This window comes from Pelophylax lessonae, assembly GCF_965119305.1.
Source record: "Pelophylax lessonae genome assembly, chromosome: 7".
Taxonomy (NCBI): Eukaryota; Metazoa; Chordata; class Amphibia; order Anura; family Ranidae; genus Pelophylax; species Pelophylax lessonae.
Genome location: NC_138774.1, coordinates 35,295,251 through 35,308,721, shown reverse-complemented (window position 1 = coordinate 35,308,721; position 13,471 = coordinate 35,295,251). Strand labels below are relative to the sequence as shown.

Sequence of the window (13,471 nt, the reverse complement as noted above, 5' to 3'; positions counted from 1 at the left end):
TACATGGGGAACTATCCAGACACCCCGCATACCCCAAGACCATATCCACAGGGCACACACAATAGATACGAGCCTTTGAGACACGATGGATATGAAGACAGGGAGGAACGGAGAGAGGTTATGACACCTAGAACACCAATTAACCACTTAAGCCCCGGAGGATTTGGCTGCTAAAAGACCAGGGGGTATTTTGTGGTTCGGCACTGCGTGACTTTAACGGACAATTGCGCGGTCGTGCGACGCTGTACCTAAACGAATTTGACGTCCTTTTTTTCCCACAAACAGAGCTTTCTTTTGGTGGTATTTGATCACCTGTGCGATTTTTTGATCACGCGCTATAAACAAAAAAAGAGCGTCAATTTTGCAAAAATAACAATATTTTTCACATTTTTTTATAAGAAATTCCCATAAAAAAAAAAAGTAAAAATCAAAATTTTTTAACATTTTCGGCCAATTTGTTTTATGCTACATATGTTTGGTAAAAAAAATCGCAAAAAGCGTATTTTAAATGGTTTGCGCAAAAGTTATCGCGTTTACTAACAAAGGGAAAAATTTTTGTCATTTTTGTTGTTTTTTTTTTTTAACGCGTAATGGCGGCGATCTGCAATTTTATTGCGGTACTGCGACATTGCAGCGGACAGATCGGACCCTTGACTGACATTTTTGACACTTTTGGGGTTACCAGTGACATTTCTACAGTAATCAGTGCTATACATATGCACTGTTACTGTAAAAATACACTGGCAGTGAAGGGGTTAACTTTATTTGAGAGGGAGGGGCTGTGTGTGTCCCTAGGGGCGTGATTCTAACTGTGATTGGCTGTGGCTTGAGGTGTAGTTACACTGATCAACGGTTCTACATAGTAGAACCGTATGATCAGTGTCTCTACACAGGGAGAACTGACAGGCAGCTTGTTTACACAAGCTGCCTGCCTTTCTCCCTCTCCCCCGACGATCGCAGAGTGACCAGCGGACATCGGGTCCGCTGGTCACACGCGCGGGGGGGTGCGTGACCGTGCGGGAGCGGGAGCGCGCCGCCGGCGGCGCGCTCGCTCCCCAGACCCTCCCAGGCTAGTGACGTACCGATACGTCGCTCTGCCTGTGAGGGGCTGACCGCCGCAGTATATGTTCGTGCGGCGGTCGGCAAGCGGTTAATGGGAAAAAGAATAATTTTTTAGGACAGGGTCCCAAGAAGGGAAAAAGAAGAAAATAAAGAGAGGCTGTAGAGGAGGTTCTACACAGAAAAAAGAGGAGCTTGAAACACCAGGAATCTTTAACATCAGTGGTGTGCAATTGACTGAAACAGAGAAACGCACCCTGAATAAAGGGATGAAATATGCCCCAAAGAAACCACTGAACAAATTCGAAACATTCATTGACATTCACAAATACATAAGAAAATTGAATGTGAAGAGACTTTTTCTTTCCAATGCAAACGAGAGGAACCATGTTTCCTGACACTGTGATTGGAATAAGATCCTCCTGCAGTTAGAAATGCGCTGGATTACTAGACTTAAAGCGACAGTCCCACCAGGACTCAATGAAGCCCAAAGCTTCCGCCCTTTCCTGGAGGGCTTTTCATCAGGGAAAACTGATTAATTTTCAATATTACCCCAACTTTGATTTTTCTCCACACACATATGACTCCTATTAGATTAAGGAGATCGGGGTACCAATCAAACTGTTTTTTACCAATTTTATTTTTGATCCCCCCTCCTTTTTTCTGAAATGCCTGGAATGCCTGACACAATGATCCTCTCCCCTTTACGTCTCCCTCTCGGGCCCTATCCCGGCACACTTTGTGCCCCTTGCTTCTATACAATTTACTGCTGCTAATTATCGTTATAGTGAGACTTAGGTGACCACTAATGTGTATCACCACCATTTTTTGCTTTTTTGTCTTCATGTACTTGTCTTTCTGTGTTACAAAAGAATCATTATGTCAAATCCCCTTTCTTGGTGCCTTTCCCGAAACTTCAGGAGCTCCCGGCACGGAAAGCCCCGAATCCTTGAGATCGGGGCAAATAGAACCGAGGGTCGATGCTTTGGTATCCTCCCAGATCCCCACAGGATCATTCGGTTTCTTCCTCCGTGTCGGCGGCCTAAGTGTCACGACCGGAGGGTGTCAAGGGATGCGCCGCGTCATGTACGCAGGCGCGCCACTGACCGTGTACGGTTGCTGTCACAGGGCTTCACACAGCACTTATGCGCATGCGTGACAGCCTATTTAAGGCCGGGGAACGCTCCAGGAACTCCAGTCTCTCTCCAACCGAGGGAGAGGAAGCATCTTGGAGACTCTTATGCTGCGGACGGACGTCTTTAACCCCTACAACCCTACAAAACTGTAAGTTTTCTTTGGTGGAGAAGATTCTCCTTGAACCTATCTCCTCCTCAGAACCTACGGCCTTTGCAGCCGTTTCTTTTTCCTTGTTGGAAGTCACCAATTCTTATGTTAAATCACCACCCATGCGGACTGGCACAAAAACAAAAAACCAACAACAAAATTGATATCTTTTCAGATTGGTCCCACTGCTAGATATATCCTGGACCCCCCTTTGGACTTTGAATTGAATTCTCAGATCCCAAGTAAATAAAACTACTTACTACAATCATTATTTTCAATTTGGTTGTTTTTTCCAGCCCCAATACTCAAATTATCCGTCTATCCTACACAGCATATAGTTCCTGCAGCACCTGAAGAAAATCTCGGGAAGACACATTCACAAGAAATCGGATACAAAAGTGTATGTAAAATGCTAATTAAGAAAAATTCCTCTGTATATATATATATATATATATATAGTGTTACTGAGCTACTCACACATTATATCTCAATAATTATAGAATCGGTGATACAACCTTGATAAAGGCCTAATCTTGGCCGAAACGCGTCGGATTACCGATCGGACACCCGCTCTGAACCAATCCCTATCCTACAGGGATCAACAGTGCAGGATTGTCCTGTTTTCAAAAACGATGAAGTCACATAATTTTCACGTGTAAACACACTCTACCTTCTCTTCACTGGCACTCAATGGGCCTCTACCCATTCACACTCCAATGTTGTATATATCTTGTGTTTTTTTCCCCCCTTTTTTTATTTCAATAAATATCATTATATTATATATTACTATTTTTCTATATCTTTACTCCTGCCCATAAAATCCCCCCACCTGACTTGAGGCACCACAAACGACATAGGAACCATGTTTCCTATCAACCTGCGGCCTTTGTCTCGACAGGTCTTAGAAACGCTTCCTTATTCAATCCGCCAGGTGTACAAAGTCACCACGTGACTATTTTTAAAGACCTGGTGATAAAAGAACTGGAAGAGAAAGAACTTAAACAGCATCCACAGAGAGATTTAACCAGAGGAGTGAAAACCCTTTGTGAGAACAAAGACCTGGTTATAAGACCTGCGGACAAGGGAGGGGGTATCGTTCTGTTAAGTAAAGAACAATACAGGGAAGAAATGGAGAGACTCCTTTCGGATACGGAAACATATGAAACCTTGAAAAAAGACCCTACATCCGATACAAAAAAGAATTGGAGAAAATTTTCAAAAAAGGATTCGAAAATGGGATCATAAACAAAAAGGAGAAAGAATTTTTGATCCCATTAGCTCCGAGGATACCTACAATATATCATCTTCCAAAGGTGCACAAGATTCTCACTAGACCACCAGGAAGACCGATAGTCAGTGGAATTGACTCGGTCACCTCCAGAATTGGAAGATATATTGATTTCTTTCTGCAACCCTTAGTGCAAGAAACACCGGCCTACCTGAAAGATACCACTCAGTGTATCCAAGAAATGACCAGATTAGAAGTAAAAAATGACATACTGTTAGTGACAGCAGATGTGACATCGTTGTATACGGTTATACTGCATCATTTAGGCTATGAAGCTGTATGCACCTTCTTAGATGGAAACTAAGAAATTCCGTTGAAGCAGAAAGAGTTCATCTTGGAGCTCTTGATGTTTGGCACCGAACACAACTACTTCTACTACGGTCACAAATTCTACCGACAACGCCTAGGTGTAGCCATGGGGGCAAAGTTTGCCTCCAGTTTGGCTAACTTGTTCATGGCCCTATGGGAGGACAGAAATGTCTTCTCCAATAGGACCAGGGAACTCATTCTATTGAGGCGGTACATAGATGATACACTGATGGTCTGGCAAGGTGATGAAAAATCATTACACAGGTACATGGAAGATCTGAATTGTAATGATTGGGGTATCAGATTCACGTACCAGTACAGCCCCAAAGAAGTGAATTTTCTTGATCTCACGATCATGAGAATGGGTTCAGGCTTCCCAACTAAATCCTTTTTCAAGCCTACCGACAGAAATGGCTTCATAGCAATGGACAGTTGCCATCATCCGACCTGGTTAGGAGCAGTACCCAAGGGACAACTCAGGAGAATTAGGCGGAACTGCACAGAGGATACTGATTTTTTAAATCAGGCCTCTACACTAAAGGCAAGATTTGTGGAAAAGGGATATGGAGCGGAAGAGATAGACAACGAGATCCATACTCTGAGCTTGGTCAAACAAGAGGCACTAGTAGTTCTGAAAGAGAAGAAGACAATTGCAGTGAAAAACAACTCACACTTTGAATTTGCCTTCCTCACGCAATTTTCTAGCCACTACAAATGGCTGAATCATATCTTTCGGAAACACTGGGGAGTTTTACAAGGGGATAAAATTCTTGGTCCCCACCTACCCAGTACTCCTAAGGTCATCTATAAAAAGGCTCGGAATTTGAAAGATCTTATAGCACAGAATCCTGTGGAGAAGCCGCACATGTCAAAAAAATTTCCGGACATGAAGGGCTTCTTCCCTTGCAAACAGTGCAGGATATGCAAAGAAGCTAACACAATTAGAACCACAAAATTTCTGTCTACAGTCACAGGGAAAGAGTACCCCATTAGAGAATTCATCTCCTGTCATACTAAGGGGGTGGTGTACCTATTAGAGTGTGACCAAAAACTACAATATGTAGGGAGAACCATCCGAACAGCTTCGATACGGATAGGCGAACATGTGGCCAATATACACAAAGGCTTTCCAGGACACAGTGTACCCCAACATTTCGACAAATGTCATTACAAAAATCCCAAAAACCTCAAGATTATCGCCATAGAGAAACATGTGCCGCATTGGAGAGGGAGCAATCTGAGAAGAAGTATATCCAGGAGGGAGACTTACTGGATATACGAACTCAGATGCTATAGACCCTTAGGACACAACATAGAGTGGGACATCAACGCCCACATCAATAATAGTTAAATACACTCTTGCATTTATTCACTTTATTTGTTCATAAATATATTTTATCCTGATCTTAACCCAGGCACACACCTATTTTAATATACATTTTAATGTAATTGTTTTAAATTATTCCACATCACAATTGTAATTCTTTAATATCTGTGTCTAACAGAAAAGAGTTTACACTAGAATTGTAGATGTTTTAATCCGTGTGGAAATATTAGTAAATGTTTTATTGTTACATTTTATATAAATGGCATCAAATATATGGTCCGAAGTGAGATATAGGCAAACAGGAACCTCGATTATTAACACTTCCGGTGTCACCTATTAGATAATTTGGATCGGTATATGTAGTCCCATTTGATCATATTAGTGATCTAGTCAAAGATCGGGATTTGGTGTCCCACGATTAGACCATTTGATCCATCTTACGCTTAAAATGCACCTTCATTTGAGTACAAATGAGAAGATAAGTCCTAGACATTTTGTGCAGACACCGGAAGTGACGTATCGGGTTCGCATGTACATAAGGCGGAAGTGACGGTACGCAAACCACTCCTATCTCGGTCAATGTCCAATAGGAAGAAACGCGTCAGCGAGGAGGCGTTATCGTCACGAACTACTGCTCGTGGTCCGCCCTGCAGCCGGACACGAGCCCATCTATAGGAATTCCGGAACAAATACGTACTATGCTGATCTGAATTGCTTAACTGTTACTGGCCCATTGGTCACAAACCTATCCAGCTACAGGTTGAGAGTGAAGGAGCCATTAGTGGATACCAGTGGGACCATAGCGCTTTCCATCTGCTGATTGAAAAGGCACCCCTGTGTAGATACCATACGGAGGAAGTGGAAGGGGATTTTAAGTCCATCTATATGCGCCTTGTGTATTTACTATCCGGTAAGGGACCATTTTGGGTGGTTCACGTGGAGGTTTTCAGCACCTACATTTGCAGTGATCTATATATATGTTAATTTGTGCACATCTTACTTTTCCGTCTGGTAAGGAGGAATTTCACCTGCTTTCCTCCTCCTGTCTACAAGCTGCCTTTATTAGACTGAAAGCACAGTGCAGCGAAGTATGATTTCAATACTATGTGGGGAGGTAAAAACCCCTCTATTTGTCTTCTGTTCTCCTCTCCCCTTTGGTGAGTCCTCCACTATTGAATGCAGTACTGGAGCACACTATCTCTCCAAGTCCCACTGGGCAGGGGATAAAATGAAGTTAAAGTAAAGATCATTTGGGTACTTATACCAGCTGTATTAAAAAATAGTTTAATAAAAAAAAATACACAAAAAAATCAGACATAAATCTTTTTCTCTGTCTGGTGCTCCCTGTTAAAATCCTTGGCGTAACACAACTGGCCACAAATATCTCTGTACATGCTCTGCCCCCCCCCCCCCTTATTACTGTGCATATGCAGACATGCCAAGGAGCCTTGCCCAGCATTCGGGTCCTGGCAGAGCAATTTGGTGCAATTGTGCACGTGCAAGTGATTTTCCATGTGTGCGCAAAGACAGGGAAGGTTTCCGGGCCGTGTTTTTTTTCCGCACGTGCGCAAACCTCATGCACACAGATAAATATATATAGGAATAGGAAATGGGGACTTTTAGGGTGCCAAGCAGTCATCCCCATTTCCTATCCCTTTATGTATTCTTCAGTCTATGGGATGTGGTGCCTTGCTCCCTAGTTCTTTGGCTGATACTCTAAAACTCATGCACACAGATGGTCAGGAAAAGGAGCTGTGCCACAAAGGTTGCGCATGTGGCACATCTGCGCGCAAGCAGGGGGTGGGGAAAAGGAAAGATAATTCTCACCTAGGCGAGAAACGAGGAAGTTCAGCTTTACAGCACAAATAAGTGACATTGGATTAAAAAAAACTCCAAGGAGAGAGAGGAAGGGGGGAGGAAACAGGGCAACATGACATGCCCTTGAGAGAGAAGGTCCACTTTAGGAGGGGTTACACATGCATAAACGATCCCACCTCTGTTGGGTTTCTCTATCTGCCAGTACAAGGCTAACATAGGTACATTTTTTATGCACATTAACCCATTTGCTGCCACAGTCGTTTTTGCACACATTTAACCACTTAAGCCCAGGAAGGATTTGCCCCCTTTCTGACCAGGCCCTATTTTGCGTTTCGGCACTGCGTTACTTTAACGGACAATTGCGCGGTCGTGCGAGGCTGTACCCAAACAAAATTTACGTCCTTTTTTTTGCACAAATAGAGCGTTCTTTTGGTGGTATTTAATCACCTGTGGAATTTTTAATTTTTGCGCTATAAAAAAAAAGAACGACAATTATGAAAAAAAAACAGTATTTTTCATTTTCTGCTATATGACATTCCCCAAAAAAATGTAAAAATCAACATCAATTTGCTTTCTGCTACATATTTTTGGTTAAAAAAATCGCAATAAGCGTATTTTGATTGGTTTGCGCAAAAGTTATTGTGTCTACTAACTACGGGAAAGATTTATGTCATTTTTATTGTTTTGTTTTTATTTTTTTTACTAGTAATGGCGGCGATCTGCGATTTTTTGCGGGACTGCGACATTGCGGCAGACAGATTGGACCCCTAACTGACATTTTTGACACTTTTGGGGGGACCGGTGACATTACTACAGTAATCAGTGCTAAAAATAAGTAATACACAAGTAATACACTGTTACTGTAATAATGACCCTGGCAGGGAAGGGGTTAACCCTATGGGTGATCAATGGGTTAAATGGGAGCCTCATGCCTACTGACGTGTGTGTGTGTGGGGGGGGGGGGTTCTATGGCAGACACAGAGATCGCAGTTTCAGCTATGCTGAATCTGCTGATCTCCTCCTGTCTGTCACTGAGAAGATCCGCCTGCTTTGTTTACATAAGCAGGCGGGTCTTCTCTCCGTTTCCCTGACGATCGGGAGAGGGCAGCGGCAATCTGAGCCGCTCCTCCCGTGGCCGGACTCCCGCTGTGTCTGAATCACTAGTAGTCCAGTGACTTAGGTCTACGTCGCTGGACCCAGGGGAGCCGCACTGCCGCAGTAATATTTCTGTGAGCAGTCGGAAAGTGGTTAGAAATATATCATTTTAGGCCTGAAGATTGATTAAAAAGCTCCAAAATATTTTTTTTCATAGAGCAGAGACCCCGGAGAATAAAATATGGTAACAATTTTTTATCACACACAATACTTGTGCTGAGGTTAATCAAGAGTTACACCTGAGTAAAAAAAAACACTAAAGTTGACCTTAGGGCACACAAACACAATATATTACCAAATTTTTTAGGGTATGGACTTCCTCTCCACAGGAGTAGCTAAGCATATGACTTGTTAAAACAAAAGCATTTACATAGACACACCCATGGGGGCTGTCCCACTGGTCCAATACCCCCTGCAATCAGCCATCCCAACTCAGTTTGGTAGCAAGCAGTTAAGTGTATAAGAACCCCAAAAGAGGGGCGGGGGCGGCGACTGTCGGAGGATTCAGAGAAAGGAATTTTACGGTAAGATTTTACAAAAATTCAGTTTTCTCTTACGTCCTCCGACAGTCGCCGTCCACTCATACAGTCTTCACCAATGGGGATGTCCCAAAGCAGTGTAGACATGAGGGGTGGGAAACGCAACCGTCAGAAAAGGCAACGCAGCACCAACATCAGAGAAAGGAACCTTACATGAACAGCAAGGGAACCTTCTGGGCAACAAAAAAGCTCAACAGGAGCAACAACCCAGGAAAGCAAATAACCAAGGGGGTAAACAACCCCAACAGCCAGGGACCCGCACAAAACCAGGGTCCCCTACGGTACTGCCGCACAGAGAACTTTGCGGCCAAAGGAGGCATCAGCTGATGCCAGAACATCAATTTTGTAGAATTTGGAAAAGGTGTGCACTGACGACCAAGTCGCAGCCTTGCACACCTGGGCCACCGAGGCCTGATGCCGGAAGGCCCAGGACGCACTCACCGATCTGACAGGGAAGGGTGGTACCCGTTCCTTCAACGAATAGGCTTGTACAATTGTCTGTCTGATCCATTTTGCAATGGTCGCCGCAGACGCAGCCATATCCTTCCGAGGTCCCTCAGGAAGGACAAAGAGAGAATCCGATTTTCGAAAGGATTCAGTCGACGACAGGTAAACCCTGATCGCCCTGACAACATCCAAAGAACGAAGGGCAACCTCCTTAGGATGCTTAGGATTCGCACAGAGCGAAGGTAAAACAATGTCCTCATTGAGGTTAAAATCCGAAACCACCTTTGGAAGAAAGTACGGGTTAGGTCGCAAGACCACCTTATCCCTATGAACCACCAGGTAAGGGGAGTGACAAGACAACGCCGCCAACTCCGACACTCTGCGAGCAGAAGTGATCGCCACAAGAAAGGCAACCTTTTTAGACAGCAGAGGTAACGAAATTTCCCTGATGTTTTCAAACGGGGAACGTTGTAACACGGACAGAACCAAGTTCAAATCCCATGGAGGTAAGGGCTCCCTTCTAGGAGGGGTCAAGTGACGTACACCTTGAATAAAGGTGTGAATCAAAGAATGAGACGCCACAGGGCGCTGGAAAAAAATAGCCAATGCAGATACCTGGCCCTTAATCCTGGCCAACGCAAGGCGCTGGTCCACACCAGACTGGAGGAAAGCCAACACTCTCGTCGCCGAGTATGAAGGAGGAGAGAAACCCCTGGACTCACACCAGGCAAAATAAGCTTTCCATGTACGGTAATAAATCTTACCAGACGAGGCTTTTCTAGCCTTGATTAAAGTAGGAATGACCTCTGAGGAGAGACCCCTGTCTCTTAGGACCTGGCTTTCAAAAGCCATGCCGTTAAAGCCAGCGACTGTAAAGCAGGATGGAAGATCGGTCTCTGAGACAGGAGATCTTCTCGCATCGGCAGCCGCCATGGAGGCTCGACGGCCAGGTGAACGATGTCCACGTACCAGGACCGGCGTGGCCAGTCCGGCGCCACCAGAATCACCAAAGTTTGTTCTGAGGCCAACCTGCGAAGGAACCTGGATAACAACTGAATCGGAGGAAAGGCATATATCAGATGATACTGATGCCAAGGCACCACCAGCGCATCTGAGGCGTCTGCCAGAGGATCGCGCGCTCTTGCCACGAACCTTTCCACCTTGTGGTTTAGCCGAGACACGAACAGATCCACATCCGGGGATCCCCACTTCGCACACAGCATTTGAAATACCTCCAGGGGCAGGGACCATTCCCCCTGGTCCAGGGTCTGGTGGCTCAGAAGACGCCCTGAAGAAGATCCGACCAATGGAGCAGGCACAGCCTGATCGCTCTCAATTCCAATATGTTTATCGGAAGGGAGGATTCCTCCTCCGACCAAATGCCCTGGGCAGACAGGTTGCCCAGGACGCCACCCCAGCCCGACAGGCTGGCATCTGTGGTAATCACCGTCCACAGTAATGGCCGGAAGGATTTTCCTTCCGACACAGCCGGGGACTGAAGCCACCACAAGAGATCCATTCTGGTCTGGCGACTCAGAGACACTCTCAGGTCCAAGGACTGAGGTAGTCTGTCCCACCTGGCCAGGATCTCCGCTTGGAGAGATCGCGTGTGAAACTGTGCAAATGGTATCGCCTCGAAGGCTGACACCATCAACCACAGGGACCGCATACAGGTCCTGAGTGACGAGGATTCGTTGCCCATGAGGGACCTGACCTCGGACTGCAGGGTCCGGAGCTTGTCCTCCGGTAAGAACACCTTTGCTTGAGCAGAGTCCAGAACCATTCCCAAATACGGGAGACGAACCGAAGGAGACAAGGTCGACTTCTGAACGTTGATGGTCCAACCGAACTCCTGGAGCGTCCAGACCGTAGTGGACAGATCGTGCAACAGGCTCTGGCTGGCACTCGATCTAAACAGGAGATCGTCCAGATAACCCAAGACCGCAATGCCCTGTGCCCGCAACAGGCCCAGAACAGGCGCCAACACCTTGGTAAAGACCCTTGGAGCAGAAGCGAGACCGAAAGGCAACGCCACAAACTGATAATGATCCTACGCGATAGCGAATCGGAGGTACCTCTGATGACCCTCGAAAATGGGGATGTACAGATACGCATCCTTCAGATCGCTAGAGGCCAGGAATTCTCCTGGACTCAGGGAGGCCACCACCGAGCGGAGCGATTCCATGTGGAATTTTCGAACGCGCACGAAGCGGTTCAGAGCTTTTAAGTCCAGAATCGGACGTACCTTGCCCTCCTTACTGGGTACACTGAACAGATTCAAGAAAAACCCCCCAAATCTGTCCCGATGAGGCACCGGAACGATTACCCCCTGGGCGAGGAGATCCTGTACTGCTTGATGCAGGTCTTGTAACCGCCCTGGGGTCAAATGAAGATTTGAGGGAAAGAATCTGTGTGCCGGCCGTGAAAGAAATTCGATCTTGTACCCTGATCAAATGATTTCCTGATCCCACCTGTCCGGAATTTGGAGCAGCCAAGGTTGGAGGAAACCACGCAAATGTCCCCCCACCCCTGAAATGGGTGAGGGCGCCCCTTCAGGCAGAGGCGGACTGAGCCGCCGCACCCGCTTGGCCGGATTTTGGTTTTCCGGCCCAGGGCTTTCTCTGGCCACCCTAGCCCTTGAAGGATTTTCCCTTGTTCTGCGCCTTGAAGGCACGAAAGGACCCTTGATTTGGTTTAAAGGAAGGGCCCCGCTTGCCGCGGAAAAACTTACCCTTAGGATTCTGGGGAAGCAGAGTGCTTTTGCCCCCAGTGACTCCTTTAACCAATTCATTCAGGGAATCCCCAAAAAGGCGAGACCCGGCATAGGGAATGTCAGCCACCGTTTTTCTGGGTTTTTGGTCAGCCGACCAGCTTTTCAACCAGATCAGTCGACGGATAATCACTGTGACACTGGACAGGCGTGCAGCCAACGGGGCCTCATTTAAGGCCGCATCGCACAAATACATGACCCCTTGATAGATCTGGTCCACCATCTCCAAGGTAGTAGGGGAGCAGAATTAGCCACGAGGGTGCGTTTGAGCACCTTGGTCCAATCCGCCACAGCCTGAGCCACCATGACAGAGGCAAAAATAGGTTTTAGCATGGAACCTGCCACCATGTAAGCTTGGCGGGCAAGTAATTCCAGCCTCCTATCCGTAGGATCCCTAAATACCGGAGAGTCTTCGGTGGGAACCAGAGTAGCCTTGTTCAATCTGGCTACAGTGTGATCCACTTGAGGAGGCACACACCAGCGCGACACCGTAGTAGACGCAAAAGGGTAGAGAAGTTGAAACTTTTTAGGCACCGTGAAGGTGTGTTTCAAACTGTGCCATTGCTCATTCACTGTGTGATGAAACTCAGCGGGGCAAGGTAAAAACCCGCGCCGTCTTGCGGGTCCTGTGTGTACCAAAAGAGGACACAATGCCCGGAGGATTGGGCTCATCCTCCAAATGTAGTGTTTTTTTAATGGCAAGAATCAGCGCATCCATAGCTGCGCGTTCCTCGGCCGTCCCCGGAGGGGAATCATCCACCCCCTGCAACCTCCGCCTCCCCCTCAGACTCTTGCGGGTCCTGAGAAGAACGAGACCCTGAAAGGGACACGCTACCTACAGCAACCATGTCACATTCAGAATCAGAAGAAAAGTAAATCCTAGGCCTTTTTCTAGCAGCACGTTCAGTCATCAGCACATCCATTTTGGATACCAAAGTCGCCACTACAGCAGCCAAATTAGTCAGGGTAGAGGATTCAGAGGAACTTGAATCCCCCACCAAGGCTAAAGGGAATTTGCTGTCCTGGGATTCCATTGCAAAAAAAGTTTTTTTTTTTTTTGTAAGGTACTGGCCCTTTAAGCGCGCCGCGGACCCCCGCAGCACACCGCTACAATGACTGTGGAATACAGACCCCCGCAGGGACAAACGGAAAGCCAGGAAGATTGCACAAGGGAGGAAAAGAAGGACAGCAGAACAGAGCCCCACAAGTGTGTTACCACCGTAGTCGGTCGCTCCTGAGTGAAGGAAGGAAGTGATGTCACCGCCAGAGACTGAACTGAAGCTGCAGGCTAAGGAAAAATGGTTGCCTATAGAGAGTAATGGGAGGCTTTAGTAAAATAGCCGTCGACATGTGCTCGGAACGATCGTTTGCCACACACAAGATGGCGCCGCAAGGCGCCAAAATACACTACATACCATCCTGTATAAGCACCCATAGTGAAGCCAGACATGCTGCCCACACCTAAAATGGCGGAC

At 46.5% G+C, this 13,471-nt stretch overlaps 1 protein-coding gene across 1 annotated transcript in view; it reads left to right on the top strand.

Annotated features, from left to right (window-relative positions):
* The window catches only part of LOC309560418 (uncharacterized protein), a gene marked incomplete at its 3' end in the record, with an annotated part of 78,828 nt that extends 74,893 nt beyond the window's left edge, over positions 1–3,935 (top strand). The window contains exons 8-9 of the mRNA XM_082264054.1: positions 3,242–3,433; positions 3,763–3,935. Coding sequence (XP_082120180.1) covers positions 3,242–3,433; positions 3,763–3,935 — 365 coding nt within the window. The remainder of the gene's footprint in view (positions 1–3,241; positions 3,434–3,762) is intronic.
* Between the last annotated feature and the right edge of the window lie 9,536 nt (positions 3,936–13,471).